The following is a 25832-nucleotide window of genomic DNA, read 5'->3' on the forward strand; positions in this document are numbered from 1 at the left end:
TGAGTCACCATCCCTGGAAGTATTTAAAAGATGTGTAGATGAGGCGCTTAGGGACATGGTTTAGTGGGCATGGTGGTGTTGGGTTGACAGTTGGACTCGATGATCTTAGAGGTCTTTTCCAACCTTAATGATTCCATGATTCTATGATTCTGTGATTCTAATGTGCGTGTCCTGCATGCATTAACTTTCTGTGTAGTTCTTACGACAATTTCCTATCAGTACAAAAACTTTGACAAATGACAAGCGTAAATGTTTAATGACGGCATAAATTGAAACCTTCAGTGCAATGTATTCATTCCGGCTACTGATTTTAAAATTTAATGTTGTATTAAATTCGGTGAAAACTATTGTTTATACTCAAATTAATTGCACATAATGTTCAGTGTGGAGAAAAATAGTACAGTACTTCCACTGAGATGTTTAGAATAGTGGCTCCTCTAGGGTAGACAGGCTCTTGACTATTCCTTTATTATTAAATTCTTCAATTCACGTTTAGCTTCTGTGCAATTGATAAATAAATAGGGAAGATGGTAGTCCACTCTGCAACCCAAAACAAACCACCTTACCACATCTTCTGACCACATCTTTCCCTTTCTCATTCTTTAGCTCAAAAGGCCCTTTCAGCAAAGTTCGAACTGGCCCTGGTCGGGGTCGGAAGCGTAAGATTGCTCTGTCCAGCCAGTCAGCATCATCAGAAGGAGAATACCTGGAGCAGACAGATGTCTTGGACTTCTGCAGAGATGGCAGCACCACCTTGAAGTTTAACAAGAAAACCAAAGGGCTTATAGACGGCCTTACTAAATTCTTCACTCCCTCCCCTGATGGACGAAAAGCTCGAGGGGAAGTGGTAGACTATTCTCAGCAGTATAGGATCAGGAAAAAGGGTACCAGGAAATCTAGCACTTCAGAATGGCCCACAGGTAAAGATTTTTCACCCTGCCAATGTAAGTATCCTGTACACCAAGAAAATGTTTAAAGGGTAGGATGTTGAAGAGACTAGAATTGTTAGAGGCTGGAAACTTTAAGCTGAAAGTTAACACTCAAATGCAGTTATCTTTGGTGCATTGAGGTAGAATACCAGTTGGAAAAAGGAAGCGATCCTAGAGACCTTTGCCTCTTTGTAGATGATGGCAAGGTGTGATGAGGGATTAAATGATTACTGTGAGGTAAAATGCCATTTGGTAATGAGGGGATTGCAGATAGCCCTAGGAAATGTGCTAAATAATGTCACATTTGAAAGAAGTAATGTAGGGAGTGGTTAATGAAAATAAGAACAGCAAGGTAGAAGTATGAAATGGGAAACAGACAGAAAACCAGTCTGACAGACTCATGAGTTTCTAATCTATGGTATAGACTTGCATGCAAATGTTTCTTAATTTTCTCAGCCATAGAGGAGCCTGCTTCGTGCAGTTTGGCACCTTCTTGCTGGAGAGCATCCCTTCTTTTGAACGTAGTTCTGCTTTCCTTGTTTTCTTTTCTAGCTTAAGACATTAATCTATGTCTGGACCTTGATTTAATCTCTGTATTCAGATCTTTACAGTCTTGTTGAATAGTTTCATAGCTTGAATTGTTCCTAAGCAAGCAGTGGAAAATATTCCACAATAACATACAAGGTTTACAGCTTTAGAATAGCTATGTGCATTAGCCTGGCTGGTGCTGGAAGAACAATAGTGTATCTTAATGCTTTGGGGGTGAGGTGAAGTGTCTTGTGGGTTTTGTTTGCTTTTTTTGTGGAAGGGGTGTTTCTTGGGTGATGAACGTAAGTGTCCTGGTTTTGGTTGCACCAGATATGGCATTTAAATAGTTGTGATCCTTGTTTGTGAGAAAGAGGCATAGTGGTAAGCCATTTATCCAAAACTGTCTCATTGTTACACATGCCTTCATGATACTATGAATATCTAAGTGGTGAGTTTCGGGCCTGGTTAAATATATGACAATACTTCTTACATGGTCGCAAATCCAGAACTGGTTCTTCCTTTGTGATCCCAAATCTGAATAGAAAATCCCATCAAAAAAACTTGGCACAGTGTTTGAATACAGCCAGATGATGTTTGTCGCTGCACTATAAAGCAAGTACTCCTTTGTAAATGTGCGTGAAGACAATTTTCTCTTGTCATTTACAGACAATCAGGATGGCTGGGATGGAAAACAGGAAAATGAGGAGCGTTTTTTTGGGAGCCAGGATATCTTAACTGAAAAAGACATGGAGTTGTTTAGAGATATTCAGGAACAAGCACTGCAGGTAAAGTTAAATTTTCAGTGTCTGGCAGTAAGTACCAAGTCTGTAAAAGAAATCTAAACAAACCTAAAAACCCCACCCCAACCCAACAACAAGAAATACAGACTCCAGATGAGTCAGTCTGTCATAGAAGCTAACGTGCTTGGTTTCTGCTGCTTGAGAGTAATGGGGAACTGACCTCAAGAGAGCTGAAGGATAATACAAAAGTGAGCATGAGAGCGTAAGAGGTTAAGGTGGGCATCTAAAAAGCCTTGAGGGCTGTGGCTTTAGTTGTGTCAGAACATAGAGCTGTTAAATAGCTGGTAAAACGTGTGGACTGTTAATAAAATATGGGACTCTGCTGGCGGCAGGGGTCACACAGGGCCTCTGGCTAATTAAAACATTCTTCTTCTAGATAGTTTAACTCCTTATGGAACAGGATAGGGCATTACTCTGTGTGTGTCTATGTGCACATATATATGTGCATACACAGGGGCGTAGTGGGGGGGTGGTGTGTGTGTATCTCTCTACCTGTACATTTCAATAACTTGGATGTCTTATGACCTAACTCCTTCTGAAGCCAAAGGGGTCAGTTGAATTTATGCAGTGACTTCCCTGAACAGTGCTTCACTAAGTATAACTGTCCTTTTAAACTTCTCCAGGTATTTGACTTCTGTTTATTTACCTATGATTCTGTCATTGGCTGGTTTAATTCCACTATACTAAATATAGTCTCTGAACCAAAAGAGTTAATGAACAATGAATTGTGATAAGACTGAACTACACTATGCGTGTAATAAAGCAGACTAAGATGCAGTGCAGTTAACTCTTTTATTGAGGTGCAAATACAACACTACTGTATAACACTGCTTATTTTAAACTTTTTGTTACAGGATTGATTTTAAAAAAAACTCAGCATGTGCATCATTGAGCAAATCGCACATGAGACTACAGCCTGTGACCATAATTATGTTTTAGAAAAATAACTGAAGATCTGAAATTAAATCTATGGAAATATACCCAGAATAGAGAAAATATTAATCTCCAAACATCTGCTTAGAAAAAGGAGCAAGTTTTGGAGAGATTCCCCCACCACCCCCCCCATGTGGGGAAAATACTTGTAGATTAAATACTTTAAGGTGACTAGTTGGTTGGTTTTGGTGAGGAAAGGGTTGACCAGAGTTGTTATGCAGCTGATGCAGGGACCTTGTGCATGTACACCGAGCTAACTGCCTCACCAAAGAAAATGGAAATACAGAGTGACATATCAAAGGCTTTTGAGTGAGCTGAGGAAAAGATACTGCGTATTAAACGTTCAAGAAGAAAGTCATTCAGAGCTATCTGCAGCTAGCACAGAGGCTGAAGCAGTAGTCTGGTATTGAAGGCTTTCTTCTAATCACTGTGATGTGTAAACAGTTACATGGGAGCTGGGTCTCCCCATTTGTGTTGGGCGTTCATTTGGAGGAGGTGTTTGTTGCTGAAAAGAAGGCACAGGTGCAGGACTTTGTTGCAGATGTATGCTACTGTTTTCCTTAAGACTTGTCAGATGCATCTGATAATTGTGTTTGTTACTGACCTATTGTACTGGGCAATAATAGCGATTGCTTTGAAACTACAGTGCAGAAAGTGCTTAATGATAGACTATCGTAGCTGTAAAGAGCTGCCTTCATAAACTTATCTTTTGGTGATTTGTTCTGCCAAGGAGTGAAATTCTTGTGTTGCATGCAACCTTGTATCAGTTACCAAAAATGCAGAGGTTGTGCTTTCCTTTCCTCATGGAATCCTCACAAATAGCAAAAGCTTTTAGCACCCGAAATTGTGCTTACTTAATAGTATTGTCTTAATTCTTTTTCTTAAATACTCCAAAGGAAGTTTGTTCTTATTAAATCTAGGTTTTGAGTTGAAGTAAGATAAATTGACTCTCTTACCTAGTTTCTGTCCTAGTAGGTAGCCTAAGATGAAAGGAGAAGCCTAAGGAATAAATCCATAAACTGATGGGGGGGGGGAAATAGTAATTAAGTGGTTGTGGATCATATGCAGGTAGTAAGCTCTAAGATCTTATTTGGCTGACTACTGAAATATTCTGTTTATCTTCTGTTAAGAATAGAAGGAAACATGAATCAGTTACTGATGGCTGTATTTGGAGCTCTTGGATTAAACATTTTAATAGATTACTGTCCTTTTTAATCTAGATAGAGCTCCTTAAAATGTGTATGCCTAGATTTAGATTCTGAGGTGACTTCTGCCTATACCAGTCCCACTTAGGAAACTTAGAAAAATGATAATTTTGAACGTTAGCCTTTCAAACCCTAAACCGTTGTCCTGGGTATAGCTGTTTCATTCTGCTAGCATAAACTTGCATATAGGTAATTCACTGGTACTCTTCACATTAGTTTCCGACCTCCTGCATGAAACATGGTCTCATTTATTAATAGCTTTGCAGTCCAGGTGGTTCATATGATAATGCAAGGCCAGTGGGAATATTTGGATTTCTAATTGTGTGAGTGACAGTCTTTTGAGAGAAAATCTTCATGAATTGAAAAAACATTTGTTTTCTTTGAAAGCAGAGCGTTTAGTTCCCTTATTTTAAGTTCTCATAAAATATACAGTTACTATCAGAGAGACAGGGGAAATAAAGGTTGTAGAAGTAATTGAAAAATATTCTACTTTCTATTTTTTTCCTTCTAATAAATAATTTGAGGGGGTTTTTTAAGTCTTCTGCACTTGTGATGATAGCAGGTAGCTGTACGTTGAATATTGTCTTGGTAGATACTACATTCACAGTAGTACATATAGTCTGGGAGCTGGGAAGACACTGATGTGTTATGCTAGATAGTTGAATATTCTAGATCTTAACCTCAGGAGCAGTTCATGTGTTTCTGTTCTTGGCTATTGAAATAACAAGAATGGAAATAACAGGACTGAAAAAAGATTGTGTTAAATTTTGCTGTGTACTAATTTGTATTTAAAACTATGACATGCAATAGTGTGAAAGGTAGTGGAGGTATGTGGTATGACAATGCTTACTAATTCTTCCTTTTTGTGAATCACATGCTTGCCTGAAATCTGACTGATACTGGTTTTTAGTGTCAGAAAGCAATGTCTGCATCTTCCTAGTTCTCTGAGTTCGAGTAGGATGGACTGCGTAGATAAGAATGTTTTAACTTATTTCAGCTTAGAAGTCTTTCACTTGGAAATTCATGAATTTTATTTTTTTTTTTTCCCCCTTGCATAGAAAGTAGGGGTGACTGGGCCTCCTGATCCACAAGTCCGATGCCCTTCTGTCATCGAATTTGGCAAGTATGAAATCCAGACCTGGTACTCCTCCCCATATCCACAGGAATACTCGAGGTATGACTGAACGTTAGTCTCCTTTGTTCTGCTTCAGTGTTTATGGGAAAGCTGTACTCCAGCAGGTGTAGAAATCTTAAGAAAATTCTATCTGAATGTAGGATAGAAGCAAAGTACACATAATCCAGATACTTTTCATGGTAGTTAATAGATGTCTTAAGGTCTCTTTAGGCTGAGTCAAAAAGTTGATAAGCTCTCTGCAACAACCTGCATATGCTGTGAGCATTCGAACTGCCACAGGAATATATGATTAGATGGATTCCCAAAGAACTGACGTATTCCACACTCTGAGGAGGGAGCAGCCTCAGCTAAATGACCTGGTACGGGGCTGTTATTAAGCATGTAAGTCATTAGAGTATCTGACTCTCAGAGTACATTGGTTCTTTACATGTGGTATCATAGAATGGTTTGGATTGGAACGGACCTTTAAAGACCATCTAGTCCAACCCCCCTGCCATGGGCAGGGACATTTTTCACTAGATCAGGTTGCTCATAACCCTGTCCAGCCTGACCTTGAACACTTCCAATGATGGGCCATCCGCAATTTCTCTGGGCAACCTGTTCCAGTGTCTGACCACCCTTATAAAAAAAAGTCTTCCTTCTGTCCAATCTAAATCTAACCTCTTTCATTTTAAAACAGTTGTCCCTCGTCCCATCACTACAGGCCCCGGTAAAAAGTCTCTCTCGGTCTTTCTTATAAGCCCCCTTTATATATTGAAAGGCTGCAATAAGGTCTCCCTGGAGTCTTGTCTTCTCCAGGCTCAGCAACCCCCAACTCTCTCAGCCTTTCCTCATAGGAGAGGTGTTTCAGCCCTTGGATCATTTTTGTGGCCGTCCTCTGGACTCATTCTAACAGGTCCATGTCTTGTACTGAGGACCCCAGAGCTGGACGCAGTGCTCCAGGTGGGGTCTTACAAGAGTGAAGCAGAGGAGGATAATTGTCTCCCTTGACTTGCTGGCCACGCTTCTTTGGGTGCAGCCCAGGATACAATTGGCTTTCTGAGCTGCGAGCACACATTGCTTAGCTCATGTCCGATTTTTCATCCACCAGTATCTCCAAGTCCTTCTCTGCAGGGCTGCTTTCAATCCGTTCATCCCCAGCCGGTATTGATACTGGGGATTGCCCTGGCCCAGGTGCAGGACCTTGCACTTTGCCTTGTTGAACTTCATGAGGTTCACTTGGGCCCACTCCTCCAGCCTGTCAGGGTCCCTCTGGATGCCATCCCTTCCCTTGAGTGAATCAACTGCAGCACTCCTCATGATAAAAAATAATAAGTTTGTTTAGGGAATAGGATGTTAACTGTGTATTAAAGGATTTGATTAGAAATATCTGTATACTATCTATGGGAGTTGAAAGAGAAAAATAAACAGAAATTTCACAGGAATTACTTTGATGCATTATTTTTATGCTGTATGTACTTCAACACAGCTAAAGAAGAAATGTTTAATGTTACACGGTTTGGCATCTGAAAGATTGTTCTGCTGTGATGCATGTATAGTTGTTTCGATGTTCTCTTGCTTAAGAACTTTGCAAACTGTCTAAACTGCAAACTCCCCAAACTTTAACTTGATTCAGAAAGAGGAATAACTTCCAAAGGCCGTAGCTAGAGAGAGAAAATTAAATAAAACTCTTTATTCTACCATTTAATAATTATTAGAGCATGTGGTCTGTCATGAGGAATTATTCTAGCTCTACTAAAGGTGTTGAAGGTAACTGAAAATAGCATCCCCGCTCAAGCTAGAGTATGTAAATGGAGTTAAATCACAATACTATCGGGACACTTGCATTCAAATTGTTCATGTCAATGTAGTATGTAAAATGGTTTTAAAGCAAACAGATAGATGGTGTTGTGACCTCATTGCTGCAGCTGTCTGTTACGAGGAGGGAAGGGAGACAATCGGAACTATTTATCTAATCCATCCTAGCGTCACTAGTGCAAAACTGGGGTTTTTTTGCTATTTTTTTCTAGGATTTTAATCGATGCATGTATTTCTTATGAGATAACTTAATAGTGTAAAAGTACTTATGCAGGACACTAAGCACATCTTGTTAATATGCATTCATTACAGAATAAGTAAGTGCCATGACTTTAAGTATGGTAGTGGTTTGGTGGTTTTGGCCTGATTAGCACATACAAAAGGTCAGTATATACTGGGTTTGTTTTCACCAAGTTTTTATCTGCAGGAGTGAGGAGTTTTATACAAAAGTCTGTATCTTCAGTCTTTGATCTTTCTTTATCTTTGCTTACAGGCTACCCAAGTTGTACCTTTGTGAATTCTGTCTAAAGTATATGAAAAGTAGAACTATTCTTCAACAGCATATGAAAAAATGTGGCTGGTTTCATCCTCCAGCCAATGAAATTTACAGAAAAAACAATATTTCAGTCTTTGAGGTAAGTTATAAAACTAAGCCACAGGCTTTTATCTGTAAAATAGGGGCTTTAGCACCCAATCGTGTGATAAGTTTTCCATAGCCCTAAAGATCTTTATTCTTGAAGCATTCAGTTGCTAAGAGTGAAGAACCACAAGCAAGCAGTGGGAGCTGACCTCGTGTATAGATTATTCATACATAAAACATATGAGAAGGCTTGCTTTGTAAAAATGCTTTTTCATTTTAGGAAAATGAATTTTAAGTTCTCTCTTAAGCTAATGAATGTAACAGTGACTTGGCCATGGCCTTTATGCTGTGGAAGTTTAAGTCCTTTGAGATGCTACCTGTGACAGAGAAGTCGTCTTCTCATGTTAGACATTTCAAACGTACAGCAATTCCCAGATGAAGCATGTCCTTGCATGACAGCAAATGGAGTGACAAAGCTTTTCCTCATTTCTCTAAGGTTGATGGCAATGTCAGCACTATCTACTGCCAGAATTTGTGCTTGTTAGCCAAACTCTTCCTGGACCATAAGACTCTCTATTATGATGTGGAGCCATTTCTTTTCTACGTGCTGACACAGAATGATGTCAAGGGCTGTCATCTTGTTGGCTACTTTTCCAAGGCAAGTATTTGAGTACTTCAGACTTGGAACTGCATTTGCTATGGTGAGAAATGCTGCTTCGGAGTCTTTAAATTGTTGTAATTTAGGCCCTTGCATTTTATATAATACATTATGTAATACAGGTATAGACATCTGTTGCAACCAGATTGTATTTATGTTACATTTGGAGACAACCAACTACACCATCTAATAAAACCAAGTTTCCTCATAATGTTGAATAGCATATAGTCTCTAAGGAACTTGTAGTGCAGCTAGTAGCTAAAAAAACCCCACTCTTCAAATGATTTCCTACTCTTGGTGGTGATGGGTAGTACTGTTTGTGAGAGAAACACTGTTACCAAGTGGTTCTATCTCATCTTTCCTTCTGTAAATACATTGTTTTCCAAACAAGTTTGGCAATTTTGCACCTCATTTCAAGCCTTTTATTTTTTTTGTTGGAACAGGGCCAAGATTTCAGATAGGCCTTTTATTAAGATTTTTACCTGTAATTGTTTTACTTATTTTTAAATAGCTTTAATTGAAGCTTTTCCTTTCGGTCTTCAGAACAGCAGATTTGAGATTGGATTTTAGTATGTTATGGTTATAACATTTAAAGATTCACTGGAATAATGCAATCTTTTTCAGTGAATTTAGCTGCCTTCAGATTTATGCTTTGAACTGTATCTGCTATGCAGCCCATGTTCTTTACTGTATTGTAGTTAAGCAGAAGGTGGTAGTTATGTCAAGGTTTCATTCTTTTTGTTTTTCTGAACAAAAATTATGGTGATAAAGTTTTAATATTATTCTCTCTTCCTTGGCTCATGTACTTTGTTGTTCCTAAGAAACTTTGACTGTGGCTTCTATCTCAGTTTTTGCTATAGAAGAAGTTAGGGACTTGTACAGAACAACTTCTATTTCTCACTGGTCTTTTTTTTTTTTTTTTTTTTTTTTTTTTCCAACAGGAGAAACACTGCCAACAGAAGTACAATGTTTCCTGTATAATGATTCTTCCACAATACCAGCGTAAGGGCTATGGCAGGTTCCTAATTGACTTCAGTAAGGAACTTTTTCTTCACTTTTTTTAGTCTTTGTCTTTTCATATTTTAAAGAAAGGCTTAACTGTGGAAGAGGATATTTTCCAAATTAAAAAACTTCTTGGGACAAAGGATTCTAAAACTCATAAAATCATCTGAACTTCACAATTTACTCTTATTGTTGGAAGGCTTCAATTCTAAAGACAAATTGATAATTTTTCCCCTAATTCTCATGTTTCCCGTGTAAGCAACTTACGGTGGAAACTATAAGCATGTGTCAGTATAGTGTTTTTAGCAGAAGCTTACCTTGTGCATGTGGTTCTTTCTACAGAAAGCCAACCCTAAAACTGCATAATCTGTTGAAACCTTCAGCAGCTTGATTAAGTGAAGGAGTGTTGTAAGCAAAAGGTAGTCATAGTTATGTTTTAATTTAGCTCTGAGAGCAACAAAACCAGACATACTTAGGCTCTGAATACTCAAACAATTCTCAGATTCATACATGGATTTCGGCAAGTTCATGCTTGCCACTGTAACTATATCTCTCTTATTATGCTGAGTGCAATCTAATATAGCCCTCCCTGTGGACATGCTAATTTTGGAGCTAATGTCCAGAGGAAAAACCCTACTGGTATAATTATATTAGAATGATTTTGCTGGTAAATATCCTTGTGTAGATAAATTGTTGTTCTCCTGAAAATATTGGTGAAACAAAGGAACTCAGTGATGTATCTTGAGAAATCAACAAATGTGGGCTATATTAGAGCAGCAGTGAGAAGACATATTTGTCAGCTGGTTCCCCCCTCCCCCCTTTGCCATACTGGGGAGGGTATAACCTCTCGGTCTTTACTGAACCTGTGCAGTGTATCACAGTCTTAAATTAATTAAGTTTCTGCAGATAGAGCTTGGTACTCTCTAGTATGGCCCTGAAGTTTGACAGTAGAGAATTTTCAAGAAAATTGTTTGCCGTATTAGTTTTAAAAGGCTAAAATATGTTTTCCCTCTGTTATCTTCAAAATTGCTATTGCAATTGGAAGATACTCAGCAGACTGTGTACTTCAGGCTTAGTATAGTTTCTAGGTAGGTAACGGCTGCCATCTCGTGGCATTGCCCATAGCCAATGTCTGATGGCAATGTAGTTTAGTGATCTGATACTCTATCACTGAATAACAGGCGTTTAAACAAAAAAAAGAAAATGGGCCAGACCACTCAGTGTATCCTTCAAAATTATAATCTATATCTTGTAGGTAGCATTCAGCTACTTTCTGGAAAAATACCTTTGTAGAAGTTGGGGTGGAAACAGAAGGTATATATGCTAATTTTTTGAAATTTTTTTCTTGTATATCTTTAGGCTATTTGCTTTCAAAGCGTGAGGGTCAAGCAGGATCACCAGAGAAGCCCCTATCAGACCTGGGGCGCCTCTCATACATGGCTTATTGGAAAAGTGTAATATTGGAGTGCCTTTATCATCAACGTGACAAGCAATTAAGCATCAAGAAGTTGAGTAAGCTGACTGGAATCTGCCCTCAGGATATCACTTCCACTCTACATCACCTACGAATGCTTGACTTCCGTAGTGATCAGTGAGTACAGGACTCCTGTTGTATTTCCAAATAGCTTCAGATGTATTTGAATGAAATTTAATGGTGTTTGGAGACAAGTCACATCTAATAAGCTTGATTTTATTTAAGACTTAAGTGTCCAAATATTGGCTGTAGAGATTTATGATGTTCACGTGCAATGCAAGAATTGTTCAGTGCCAAAGCTGGATCAGATTTCCAGCTGTGTAGCTCTGCAGCTGTGGAACTTCTGAGTAATTTGCAGCTGTGAGAGAAAGCAAGCTGATCTCTTGGCCATGTTCTCTTGGGGTCCCTCAGCATAATCAGTCTAACATACTCACAAAACAGAGCAAAGAACAGCAACTTCCCTTCTCTAGAGGGAAATCCATTCCTTTTTCCAGTCACTGAACAGACAGTTGTTTCCCTCCCTTTTCTCTGTGCCTCAAAGATGCCATTAACTGTGTGGATTAACATGGGATGCTTGAACAGTGGGATAGATCACTGGGAGAAATGAGGTGAAGTCTGCTTGCCCAGCTGAGTGTACAAGTGAAGTGAAATACTGGGAATTATTCTTGATTCAGACTATAGCAGTTTTGGGAGTGGGGTTGTATTCGGTTGTGTTTTGTGTTAAACTTGGAACTTATTCGGAAAACTGGAAGTTATCTGAGAACAGTTTTATGTCCTTGTTTCACAGTATGCTTTAATCGGTTACTCCCAGTCCCCTGAATAAAATCCACACTGGTAGTGGGACTGTAACTTTTTAAAGCAGCCCTTTTATTACCATTCAGTATCTTTCACTTTATGCTGCCTGTTCCCCAAATGTCATACCCCTTGTCTGTTTAACACATAATAAAAGTGATACTCTGCAGCTGAATGTTACCCATGGAAGGATAATGGCTTCACCATTAACAAATGGAAAGAATTTAACAACATTTTCTCAGTTTTAAGATGCTTTCTCTGGTAGTCTGACGGTACTGCAAATTGTACAGTTTTAATGAGCTTTCTGTCCTCTCTGAAGTTATTCATGGCAGTACTGATTGAGAGTACACAGATTTTTCTGTAATATTTTATATCTGTTTCGCATGACAACATGTACAGTATGTAGCCTGTTGTTGATCAGAGTATTATTACTGTTTAGATTTGTGATAATTCGTCGGGAGAAACTTATCCAGGAGCATATGGCAAAGCTTAGGACTAATGTCCGACCTATAGATGTGGATGCAGAATGTCTGCGTTGGACACCTGTTATAGTTTCCAACTCAGTTGTCTCTGAAGATGAAGAAGAGGAGACAGAGGATGGGGAAAATGAAGAGCAACAGCAGCAGAAAGAAAAGGATCCAGAGACCAGTGTAAGAGTGAATCTGTTACTTCTGTGTGGCATATAGTTTACACTCAGTGCTTTTCCAGGCAATGCTAACAAGATTTCAAATGCCAAGCTTGGGCATTTGGCATAATCGTAAAAAGCAATGCAGTCATGATAAGTTTATGTATCTTTATAGTTTCAGATCAGAAACTAAAAATAGGGAAAACATTGAGGCATAGCCTAGAGAAAGGTTAAAGACTATCTCTGAAGAGAGTAAAAAGGCTCTTTCTACCCTTAGTGATTTTTGCAGCATGTGTTGGGGGGGGGGGGCGGTATTAAAAAAAAAAACAAAACAACAAAACAACCAAACCAAAACAAAACACCCCTGCCTCCCACTCTCAAGCAACCTGGTCTCTCATCAAATTATTGAAATGGATTTAGGTTTGAAGGACCCAGTATTTCTGTAAGTGACAAATACAGCATAAATGGAAATGAATCAAGGAAAACTTTTAACTTTTTTCACCAAGGGTTTTTGCTGTGTACTTTTGCAAAACCACTAATAGCTTTAGAATTACTGCCTACAGAGCAGTGAAGGTTTCTGAAATCTACGCTGCTGTCCTTGAAGGGTTGCACTCTCTCATCAGGTGATGAGCACTGACTAGAATACTAAGAGGCAAATTATGCGCTGTTACTGTATTTACATTAAACTAATTGTGCATTTTAATGGAAAAATAGCTTCAAGTTTGTCTCACTTTTTTCTTGAAAATTACACAAATAACTGTGTTTGAATGTAACAAGATGATGTTTGCAGTCCAGCAGGCCACTGGATGGCTGCTGCTGACTGAAGTCACTTGTCAGGAAGCTAACTGAGGTACATTATCAGCTGGGAGGAAAGGAGTAGCAGTTAGGACTATTAGAATCTTGTAAAGGTCAATTCTTTTGTTATTCCCAGATTCTTAAAAGTCATTCTTGTTAAACTTTTCTGACTTCTTGCTCAAAGGTTTTTGTGGAATCGAATTCAGGAAAGACATGCATGCTTAAATAGGAAATGTGAAATCTATTTGTTTTTATTTAAATCAGGTGGTAAAATCTGTGTCATGGGAGAAGAAAGAGCAAGAGCCTTACTCACCTACAGAGTGTGAAAAAAAGCCAGACATTGTTGCTCCAGCCAATTCTGCACGGCCAAACAAGCACATTTTTCCCCTGGATAGTCTTCCTGCAAACAGCCAGCCATCACGAAGAGGTCGATGGAACCGCAAGGGCAAAAAACTTCGGGACCCCTTTTGTGAGAAGGAGTCAATATTGCCCATTGAGGACAAAGCAGCAGTTCCCAGTGGGCGATGCAGTGAATGTGAGGAGAAATCAGCAGCCTCACGAGGCAGGTGCAGTGACTGTGAGGAGAAGTCGGCGGCCTTGCCAGGAAGATGTGGTGAATGTGAGGAGAAGTCTCCAGCTCCAAGAGGCCGGTATGCTGAAGATGAGGAAAAATCTGCAGTTTCCCAGGGGCAGTATGGCAAAGGTGAAAAATCTGCAATACCCCGTCGGCGGTACAGCGAAGGTATGGAAAGGTGGAGAGGGCAGTTGAAAAAGAGCACGGAGCCACTGAAGTGTAGATTCCCGGAGGACGGCGACAGATTACCCCGCCGCTACAGTGATAGTGATAGGGCACTTCTGAGGTGTTTTAGTGAGAGTAGTGAAGAGGAAGATGATGAGCCTGTGAGTCCTCGATCAAGCTCTCCACCTGTTCTCACCAAGCCAACATTAAAACGAAAGGTGTGTGTCTTCTTTCTTGTTGTCTCTGACTATATCATGCAGTCTATTTTGTCAGTATGTTGATGCTTTCTGAAGGATTGTGCAATTCATGAGGTATGTATTAAGTGTACAGGTAGCATCTGCTCAGTCTTCCAGAACTCTGTCTGGAGGGTGCTTTCCGCCACCTATTTGTAGTGGTGGTTTTTGTTGAATCGGAGGTACGGGTTTTTTTAATTCTAACTTCTGCCTTGTGCTTTTGATTTTTCCACCTTGGTTATTGAAGTTTTAATGGTTTATACTATTACACAAATGTCAATCTAGCAATCTTCATGGAAGTCGGTCGTCTTGCATTGTATTTGACATCTGTCTAATGTGCAGGTGCTGGTCAGTATTTCTAGTGAAGTCTGGACTCCAGAAGGGAGCCCTCTGGTCCTGCTTACACTGTCGAACTCTGCTGTTCATGTTTTCTATTTATTGTGTTTTATTTCTACTGCACGTGATAAAATGTCTTCTCTTCTCCCACCTTCCACTTTCAGAAACCAATTCTTCGGAAGAGGAGTCCGCAAGCGTAAGCACCACAACAGCAGTGTTGTCACTGAAACAATCTCGGAGACCACAGAAGTGCTGGATGAACCATTTGAGGACTCAGACTCTGAACGACCAATGCCCCGACTAGAGCCTACATTCGAGATTGAGGAGGAGGAAGAGGAGGAGGAGGATGAAGAGGAAGAGAATGAACTTTTGCCCAGTGGATACTTTCGGCACTTAGCCCCACCAGACACACTCAGGCATAGACCCTCTTCTAAGAGGAAGTCCAAAGATGAGGAGGAGTCTGATGACACTAATGGTATGTTTGGTGGTATGCTGTTGAAAGTTTGCTATAGATAGTGTGTCGGTGAGTGTCAGATGATACTAGCTCATGATGGAACAAGCTGCTTACCTTGTCTTGTAACTTCTAGCCAAAATGTAGGGTTAGGCATAAATTACCCGTCAAACCAGACTCAAACATTCCTAAGTCTTATGAAAATGTGGTGCATGCTTTTAACTATCTTATTAGCAATGATCTGATCATAGGGTATCCTTTTGATTCAGCTTTCCTAGTGGAATTGTTATCTGTGATTGTGGAAAAACCTATGCAGCAGGGTCGCTTACAGAAATAAAACAAATAAATTGGAGAGCCCTCAGTTTTCCGTAACAAAGAGAAATAATAAATTGTCTCTTTTGAGATCCTGTTCTTCATCACATTGCATGTCCTGCCTCTCAGCATCTCCTATCTCCTTAAAGTTCTCTGAACCTTTAGTTCATAAAATAAAATTAATGTGGTTGGAACTGGTTACTTAGAGTGCACTGACAGTTCAAAAGAAACATCTGTCATTCAGATGCTCCATTAGTAATCTTCATTATGGCTGTTATATGTTCTGTTCTCTTGAGGGTCTACATAGTGCAAGGCAGCTAGCCAAATAAAAACAAAGAACTGTGTGTAAGAGAAGTATGGTGCCGTTATCCCACAATAAAAAATCGTTACTGGAACAAACTCATTAATTTATGGCTTTCAACTAGCCTGTGGTTAGCAGAGGAGAATTTTTCTTTAAAAGTACTTAAATACTGAAAGCATCAATATTATTATAGCCATGTATATACTATCCATTTAGCATCAGTTACCCTTAAATCCTTATAGCAGCACATGACTTCATAAGTTTAGTGCAAACACATGTTGATGCAGCATTAAGTTTTCTTAGTGGGAATATATGCACAGTTTGTACGATTGTTTTTTTAAATTCTGTTGTGATCAGATTACTCATGAAATACATTTTTATGGTACTCCAGCACCATTAATAAGACTGTAGGGTTGGGAGAATATCTGTTAGATAAGTGGTTTTCAGTCTTTTTCATTTGTGGTCTTCTGAATGTTTTCTGGTGGAGGTGCAAATCCCTTTAGAGATTCCACACACATATATTGCTTTATAAAATACATCAGTGATTTTTAACCATCTTTTGCAGACTACAAATAGTCCATAGAGTGCCCAGGGATCAAAAATGGTATTTGGAAAGCCACTGTTTTAACTCACACCCGTTATATACTACAATGATAAATTTCTTGCTCACCTACTGTTTATAAATACTTTACTTCTTACTCTCCACTTGTAATTTAGTGCTTCCTGTTCCCTTGTGTCACTTGTGCTGCTTTTTTTTTTTCCTGAACTGCTGCAAATTTGTCAGGACCTCTGAAGTAATAAAGTAGTAAGCACACTATTTTAGGGTATTGCTGCTCCTGACATCAAATGGTATCTGCTGGCTGCTTATGCCTTTAATGCAGGTGCCTTTGTGTATACATAGTAAAACTGTAATGATCTTAGAGAAAATACAATGTACTTTCAATTACCTAAACATGTTAGCCCACGGGGATAATCAGTCATCATAAACAGCTGGCCTTTTTTGATAAAAAAATTAAGCTGGGTGGAGGGGGGTGGCACTGCCTTATGATGATTCAGAAATATAGAATTGCAGTCATTAATACTTGGTTCAGATTTAGACTATTTTAATCAGAACTGTGAGTTAGGAATGTTTATAGGAAGCTTAGATTTTTTTTTTTTGACGTTTTCCCATCACTACAGAAACCTGCTTGTAATTTCCTTTTTTTTTTTTTTTTTTAATTTTTTTTAAACTTTCTGACTAAAGGTGGTTTGGGTTAGATTTTTCCCTGATAATTTAATCTCTAGCTGAGGCAATCATTGAAAGTGTTTTATGATTTCCCTGAAATGTAACACTGTAGTCTCTTAAATTTGGTGTCTGAGAATTTGAATTGGTTCTGATTGCTGTCAGGGCTACAGTGAGAATGGATAGTGTGGTGTGGTGATTTGATGCCAGTATTTAATAAGGGTTAGGCATTCTGGAAGACAGTGTGTGTTCTGTGGTGTAGAAAACAAATAAACCTTGTGTCTCTATATTCTACCAATTCTGTGCAACTTGATTAGTGTTGCGTGGGGGAAGATGGAGCTCTGGCTGGGCTGTATTATTTTGCTTTTCATAGTTCTACCTGTAAGTTTTACTGTGAATGTGAATACTGTAAGGATTCTGTTCAAGCTTGCGTGCACACTGATGTTTAAGTTCAACTGTATCAGCACATACATATGTTTCTCAGTATCCTAAAAAATGATGCATGTGAAATCTTGAGTGGTCATCAAATCCATATTCTTTTGTGAAGACTATGCATATGGTAAAAATCATAGAATCACAGTCCCGTGAGGTTGGAAAGGACCTCTGGAGGTCATCTTGTCCAGCCCCACTGCTGAAGCAAGGCCACCAAGACCCAGTTGCTCAGGACCATGTCCAGATGGCTTTTGAATATCTCCAAGGAGGGAGACTCCACAACCTTTCTGGGCAGCCTGTTCCAGTGCTCAGTCACAGTAAAAAAGTATTTCCTGATGCTCAGATGGAACCTCCTGTGTTTCAGTTTGTGCCCATTGCTTCTGGTCCTGACACTGGGCACCACTGAAAGGAGCCTGGCTCCATCTTCGTTACACCCTCCCTTAAGATATTTGTACACATTGATAAGATCGCCCCCGAGCCTTCTCTTTTCTAGTCCCAACTCTCTCAGCCTTTCCTCATCAGAGAGATGCTCCAGTCTCTTAGGCATCTTAGTGGCCCTTTGCTGGGCTCTCTCCAGTAGCTCCATGTCTGTCTTGTACTGGGGAGCCCAGACTGGACACCTTTAATATTACATTATTATAAGGGGAAACTGCCATCATAAGATAATTTATTTTTTCTGTATTCCTAAAAATATTAAATCCATGACAGTACAGATAAAAGCAAAGGGTCTTTACCTAAGAGGTGGCAAATCTAATCCTCCATAGTAGATAGGGAATATGAAAGAAGAGGAAGAGAATAGCGATTTTTAAATTTTTTTTTTTAAGAGGTGGATTTTTTTTTTTTAAGGACTTAATTGTTAATGCTTTAACAAATACTGTGAAAGTAGTGTTTCTTTCTTCCTGCCCAATGATATGCTGACTGTGGCAGATGCTTTCTTTCCTTTATTCACATTCCAAATGTTTGTTTTACGGATGACTTCAAGGAGTTGTTGACTCTTGAATTCAGTATGTTTTAAATTCATTTTTTAATACCCAGAATTTTTTCAGAATGCTTCTCATCGGAGATATTTAGAGTAAATGCCTGTCTGAGCAAAGGGCAAGAGTAACTCAGCTGACCTATGATTAGGTTTAAGAAGCACTTGTGAACTACTAGGAGCACATGATTTAGTTTTACCTTCATGGCATAACTGTGGTCTTAAAACAGCTCTTCTTGGGCAATTCATAGTGTGGAATCAATAACATTTTTTAAGATGGTAGAAAGGGCAGAAATGTGAATAAATGTACTCTGAATATTGGGGGCAAATTGATCTTATATCCATATAGTGGGATGACCAACCTAATTTACAGGCCCATCAGTGTGACATTCATCCTGATTTAAATAGTAGGATGACTGGCTTATTACTCAGTAGGAAGTCCAGGGAGGGTTATTTGCTCAATACAAATGAACACTGGTATGTGAAAAATGTATTTGTCAGACAATGATGTATTTTTACAAGACTACAGCTTGCTTAATAAGGGTAATTGGTGTTACCTACTTAGTGTTTTGAGAGGTATTTGACTTAATCAAAACCATTTGCTTAAACTGAAATGTTACAGAATCAAGCTAATACATATTAAATGAAGCTGCAAACAAAGAGTAATTAAGAAGCTTTGTTACTAGTGGGGTGCAAGGCAGTTGGACTAGATGATCGTTGTAGGTCCCTTCCAACAGAACTATTCTATTCTAAGGGAGATTGGTCTGGGTTGTATGTCTGTCTGTATGGATATTTTATGGATAGATTAAAAAATAATGTAGCAGCTGACAGAAAAAGAGGGGATTTGGTAAATGAAGTGAAGGGCAATTCACTGACAAAGTCTATGAGAGAGTATTTGAAGGTCATGTCCAGTAATTAGCATGGTTTTCTAGCTCAAAGCCAAAGAGATTCAGATGATCCTTAAATATATGAACAGGGGAATCTCAAGTGGAGTAGAGACATTCTGTCATCTCTTTATTTAGCTTTGGTGAAACTATTATAACCATCTTTACTCAGTTATTCACACTTGATAAGAGTATTGACAAACTGGAATAGTTTAAAAAACAGTCGTGGGCTGATTAAGACACTAGAACAAATGTTCTATAATGATAGATTCAAAGAAAGCAGAGGCAAAAGAGTGACTTGATAAATTTACAAATTACTTAGGTGAGAACTGTTATTTGGTAAGAGAGATTTTCTGCCTAGCAGATAAAAGGAAAACTAATACAAAAGCAGATTAAGTAAATTCAGTGTCTGAAGACAAATTCAGATGGTAAAGTGTGAATATCAACTAGTGTCAATGATTAACTGTAGCAGTAGTTTACCAGCAGTTGTGTAAAATGTCACTGACTATCCTAATTGACAGGTTCAAAACAAAATTAGTTCAGGGTATGCCTTACAGTATTCAGTAAGTTTTCAGTAAACGATCACATTCCTTTCAGGCTGTATAAGCTCTGAACCTACTCTAGTGTTTGGAAAGTCACTGAAATGCAAAACTTTATTCATCAAATAAAAGTCAGATGAGAGAGAAATTCAGCTTCCTTTTAATGATTTTTCAAATTAAAAAAAAATATCTAGCCTAATTCAGTCATCTGTGTATTTCTATTGGCATTTAAAAGCATAAGCCCTGAAAAAAGTAGAAATATTTCCTTTCTTAAGCAGATGCACAAAGTACAGATCTAAATGGAAACATGCTTTTATTGCAACTTCATGTGTTCCCCTACACTGGAACACTTTCATTTGTGAACATACTGTATAAATACAATTTGTAAAGGCTGGTGAGTCTTTCCAGGACTTTATCGTATAGCCTAGTGTTTAATTTGAATTGTGTATTAAAGGCTCAGAGCTTTGACCATGCAAAATCTTGAAAGCATTGGTGTTCTTTGAAAATGTAATGTGCAATGTGATGGCTAATGAGCAGACCTTGATCCTTCTTGTTACCCTTCACAATAAATCTCTAAGCTAGTATTGATACATAAAGTTGATAAACATGATGGGAATGCTTGGGAAAGCTTCCGTGAATGCTCAGGTCAAATAAAAATGTTTGAACAGTATCTTTCAATTTGTGTTTTCAGGTAACCCAACTTTGAAACCATTATCTATGCTGAGAAAATGTGAAGCAAAGGATTCTTCACTTGAGCCAGATACTTCTACACCCATGAAAAAGAAGAAGGGATGGCCAAAAGGGAAAAGCCGAAAACCAGTCCACTGGAAGAAAAGACCTGGTCGAAAACCAGGTTTTAAACTGAACCGGGAAAAGGTGCCACCATCAGTTCAGGATGAAGGAGTTGATGCAGTGGTAGCTAATTCAAAACCAGGGCGTAAGACCAAAATTTCAGATAAAGAAGAAAGTGTTGAGCAGAAAGAAGAGCTGCCTCTTATTGAGGAAAGGAAAGAGGAAGATGTAAATATGGAAGCAGAAGAGGTAGGAGAGGGAGAAGAGGAAGATATAGCCAGCAGTGAAGTAAGAGCAGTTTCTCCTGTGGACAGCAACAGCAGTCCCGTGCCAGAAGTAAAAGAGCCTGAGATAGAAGAGGAGGTAGAGGAGAAGCCACGGGTTTTAGAAGAGCAAAGGCAATCAGAAGAAGAACAGCAAGAACTAGACGAACCTGAGCATGAGCACGAGGAAGAAGAGGAAGCTGCAGTAGTGACAAATCAAAATGAAGATCATGATGCCGATGACGAAGATGACGGTCATCTGGAGTCTGTGAAGAAAAAAGAAATGGAAGAACAGCCTGTTAGAGAAGGGGTGAAGGAGGAGCCTCAGGTGCAAGAATGTTTTTTAGAAACAACTATACCAAGCAGTAGAGAAGATGCAAAAGAAAAAGATGAAGCAGAGGCAGATTCTGAGGAAGAACAGGCTTCCAATGAGACATCAGTGGGCTCAGAGCACGTCCCTGGGTCTGAAGATGATCACGAAGAAGAGCAAAGTAATAAAGAAGGGTTAATTGAATTAAAGGAAGAGGAAGAGATTCCTCATAGTGAACTAGATCTTGAAACTGTTCAAGCAGTCCAGTCCTTGACACAGGAGGAAAGCAATGAGCATGATGTAGCTTACCAGGACTGTGAAGAAACTCTTGCAGCTTGTCAGACTTTGCAGAGTTACACTCAGACTGAGGAGGATCCTCAGATATCAATGGTTGAAGATTGCCAGGCCTCAGAACACAACAGTCCAATATCCTCTGTTCAGTCCCACCCCAGCCAGTCTGTACGTTCTGTCAGCAGCCCAAATGTGCCTGCTCTGGAGAGCAGTTACACCCAGATAAGTCCTGAACAAGGATCCCTGTCCGCACCCTCTATGCAGAACATGGAGACCAGCCCCATGATGGATGTGCCTTCAGTATCGGACCACTCTCAGCAGGTAGTGGATAGTGGCTTCAGTGACCTTGGCAGCATTGAGAGCACTACAGAGAATTATGAAAACCCCAGCAGCTATGACTCCACTATGGGAGGCAGCATTTGTGGAAATAACTCTTCCCAGAGCAGCTGTTCATATGGAGGACTGTCCTCTTCTAGCAGCCTCACTCAGAACAGTTGTGTTGTCACTCAGCAAATGGCAAACATTGGCAGCAGTTGCAGCATGATGCAGCAAAACACTGTCCAGCCTGCGGCATACTGCAATATCAAGTCACCTCAGAGCTGTGTAGTAGAAAGGCCTCCAAGTAACCAGCAACCAACAACGCAGCCACAACAGCAACAGCCTCAGCCCCAGCAGCCACAGCCCCCACCTCCACCCCAGCAGCAACCTCCACTGTCTCAGTGTAGCATGAACAACAGCTTCACCCCAGCACCTATGATCATGGAAATACCTGAATCAGGAAGCACTGGTAACATAAGTATCTACGAGAGGATTCCAGGGGATTTTGGTGCTGGGAGCTATTCACAACCATCAGCCACATTCAGTTTAGCCAAGTTGCAGCAGCTGACAAACACCATTATGGACCCTCATGCCATGCCTTATAGCCATTCTCCTGCTGTGACTTCCTATGCAACCAGCGTTTCTCTGTCCAACACAGGATTGGCTCAGCTAGCTCCCTCTCATCCGTTAGCAGGCACACCACAAGCACAAGCCACTATGACACCCCCACCAAACCTGGCATCCACCACCATGAACCTCACGTCACCTCTGCTTCAGTGTAATATGTCTGCTACCAATATTGGTATTCCACATACACAGAGGTTGCAGGGGCAAATGCCAGTCAAGGGGCATATTTCCATTCGCTCTAAATCAGCACCACTGCCCTCTGCAACTGCACACCAGCAGCAGCTCTATGGCCGCAGCCCACCCGCAGTTGCCATGCAGGCTGGTCCTCGTACATTAGCTGTTCAACGGGGTATGAACATGGGAGTCAACCTAATGCCAACCACCCCTTACAATGTTAATTCCATGAATATGAACACCCTGAATGCCATGAACAGCTACAGAATGACACAGCCTATGATGAACAGCAGTTACCATAGTAACCCTGCCTACATGAACCAGACAGCACAGTATCCTATGCAGATGCAGATGGGAATGATGGGGAGCCAGGCCTATACCCAGCAGCCTATGCAGCCAAATCCTCATGGAAACATGATGTACACTGGCCCCTCCCATCACAGCTACATGAATGCTGCTGGGGTGCCCAAGCAGTCTCTCAATGGACCATACATGAGAAGATGAGCAAGATGAACTTGCATCCTAAAAACTGAAATATATATAAATAAAGGAACCTTTTATACTGACGAACCAGAGAAAATGGACCTTTTTCCAGTTAAAATATTGCTGTAGATTTAGAGGGATTTTCTTTGGTTTATTTTATTTTTTAGGAAGCCTGGTCTTTATTTTTTGGATTTTTTTTGTTTTGCGTTTTTGTTTTCTTCACAGTTCTGAAACATTTTACAGCTAAAATAATTTACAGATGTTTTTTAGAGGGGAAAACATGCACAAAATCTTTTCATAATTTAAAAAGAGCCTTACTTTGCTGACAATGTGGACAGAATATGTGTAACAATGAAATCATCTTTCTAAATTTTTTTTTCAAATGTATGTCCTTCTCCCTCCCCTGTGCCCCTCTGTATGCAGTTTCTAGTGCTGCAGTCATGTAAAATGTTTGACATCTCAAAGAATAACAACCCTTCCCTCTAAACCTCACCTAGCATTTCCTACTTCTAGCAGGAGGCACTTATTGGGAGACTTGGAAGGGGACACAGAGGATAAATGAAGCTCTTTATTTCTGCAAGTCAGGAAAAATTTTTAATCTTTAACTTTCCCTGACTCCCTTGCCCGCAGTAAAATTTGGAGTTATGTGTAAACAATAAACTATTCACATTGGTGTTTTTGTAGATGAGTTAACTGAAATTGTATGTTTCATGCTGAAAATATAATGTAATTTTAAAATGATCCCATTCACCACCCAGACATGCATGTGCACACACATGTGCATGCATGCACACATGTTCTGTCACTCTGAACTACTGGAAGCATCTCAAGAGAGAACTGTTTGTGTCCCTTATGCAGTCATGAGGAGGATAGGGTGGTTAATGGTCTGTTAGGATAAGAAAATGGTTGCAGGCTCTTCTGGTGAACTGCAAGTCAGCCACAACTCTGAGATCCCAAACTGCTTTAGTATGTACTTCGAAATGCTGAGGGTCTTTGGTTCCGAAGCCTTTGAGTCAGGCTGAGCTCAAAAGCAGCTGTTTCCAGTGGTCTGCCTCTTAATCTCTTTACTTATCACTTACAGATAAAGTGTACGTTTTAAGTGACTTGACAAGAACCCTGGGGTGTCTTTGTCACTCTTCCATGCCTGGTATGGGGTAGGAAGTTGCTGAATGTGCCGCTCTCTGAGGGAGTCAGTGATGTTTTCCCTGATTCTCCCACTATGTTTGAGACCCATTTTATAGGAATACCCACACTTTTGATCTAGTGTGGGAAAAGAAGGGAATCGGCCTGTTTTATAGGAGTGAAACAGTCCAAACACCATAGTAGGATGCAGGCGGCAGGATTTTGCTGTTTATTACCGCATAATCCAATTTACATTCTTTTTGGCTACATTGCTGGCATGTCACCCAATACAAAAAGGGACACCCTTTAATGTAAAGTTCTTTTTTTATTGTATATGAAGTAGAAATACAGACACATTAATAAGACTAATTTCTTTTGTTTTTAAACCAAAAGAGTCTAAAAGTTGGGGTTTCTTCAGATGCACTAAAATGGACTTTCCTCCAATAACTGCTAACCATAAAAGGCAGAATTCAAAGGACTTCCACTTTTTATTTCTGTTTAGTTTTGAGCATGTACAAGGCTGTGTAGGACCCCATTTCTCTGTATATACTATTCCAGTTCCAAATAACCCATGTAGAAAGCGCACTGTGCTGCCCTCTCCTTCCTAGATCTTCAGCCGTGTCACTGCTTCCTGATTGCTGGGGGGTGGGTAGGGGGGCGGGTAGGGGTCTGAGACAGGAGGAGAAGCTGTTGAAGTGAGGGCCGTGAATTTAGTTTGTTTGCTGTTATGTTTGGTTTGGTTTTGTATGGTTTTTTTATCAATTGGGCAGCTCCCTTTTCCACAAGCCTTTGTGACTGTAGAACTATTGTAGAAAAAAAAATGTTCTTTTCTATATATAAAAAGAAATTATCCAACGCAGTAATATTGGTACCTACCATTTTTTCACTTCTGTTTAAAAAAAAAAAAAAAATATGTATTTTTAGCAAGATAACTTGGGTAATCTTCTAAAAGAAATTAAAAAAAATCTCACTGTTAGTGACTTTGATGCCTTTTAAAAATAAGAGCTTTTTCATTTCATTCCATCTTTAAAATTTTTTATCTTTGTTGTAGAATATTAAAAACTATTTTAAGAAAGATAAAAATTCTCTTTAAAGAGATCTCTAGAGTGTGTGAATAGGAGCTCCAGATGCCTCTAAAAGCCGCATGTACAAATGAAGCTGAGTCTATTCCTGTCTGTTTATATTTGCTTTTCCTGTTTTGTAACCTCTTTGTACTTTGTTCATGGTGACTTGTAAGCTAAGGGGAAGGGGTGCCTAGATGCCTTTGTAATTCTCCATGTCATACGCTCCTGGCTGGATGGTCTCCCTTCCTCTCCTTGTATGTAATATCACTTTTTTTTCCCCTTTCTAGCAAGTACTTTCAAAAGAACTCTGTACATTTTAACATAAAAAATAAATTATGTTGAGCCATTTTGGATGTCAGTTGTGCGTGTGGATTTTTTTTTTTCTTCCATTTGAGCAGTGAACTCTGTCACTGATCCTTGGTCCTGGGAATATGATTCCCTGTTGGCCTTTTGATCTGGAAGAGAGGTGATACTTGGAATTTACTTGCGAGATCTCTGTCTGTGTTAATTTTTATCTACAGCTTCTAATCAGAGAAAGATTAAGAAGAAAAACCAAAACCTCAAAAGCTTCTCCAGAAATCATCACCTTTAAATTCCTCTCTGCAAGGGCTGCCCAAAGCTTAAGCAAAGTGTATCAGCTGTTTTTTGCCAGCTTCTGTTTATACAATTGCTTGAGAGGTTTGACTTGTGCACTTAAAAAATTGCAATGTCTG

At 39.5% G+C, this 25832-nt stretch overlaps 1 protein-coding gene across 1 annotated transcript in view; it reads left to right on the forward strand.

Moving 5' to 3' along the window:
• The window catches only part of KAT6A (K(lysine) acetyltransferase 6A), a 51912-nt gene extending 26436 nt beyond the window's left edge, over positions 1–25476 (forward strand). Inside the window, 12 exon segments of the mRNA XM_009328291.1 lie at positions 607–920; positions 2124–2242; positions 5454–5569; positions 7821–7962; positions 8404–8565; positions 9507–9600; positions 10927–11158; positions 12273–12483; positions 13518–14210; positions 14726–14745; positions 14747–15036; positions 20367–25476. Coding sequence (XP_009326566.1) covers positions 607–920; positions 2124–2242; positions 5454–5569; positions 7821–7962; positions 8404–8565; positions 9507–9600; positions 10927–11158; positions 12273–12483; positions 13518–14210; positions 14726–14745; positions 14747–15036; positions 20367–22954 — 4981 coding nt within the window. The 3' untranslated portion in view covers positions 22955–25476.
• Positions 25477–25832: the final 356 nt, after the last annotated feature.

The sequence above is a fragment of the Pygoscelis adeliae genome, unplaced genomic scaffold (genome assembly GCF_000699105.1).
Source record: "Pygoscelis adeliae isolate BGI_AS28 unplaced genomic scaffold, ASM69910v1 Scaffold597, whole genome shotgun sequence".
Taxonomy (NCBI): Eukaryota; Metazoa; Chordata; class Aves; order Sphenisciformes; family Spheniscidae; genus Pygoscelis; species Pygoscelis adeliae.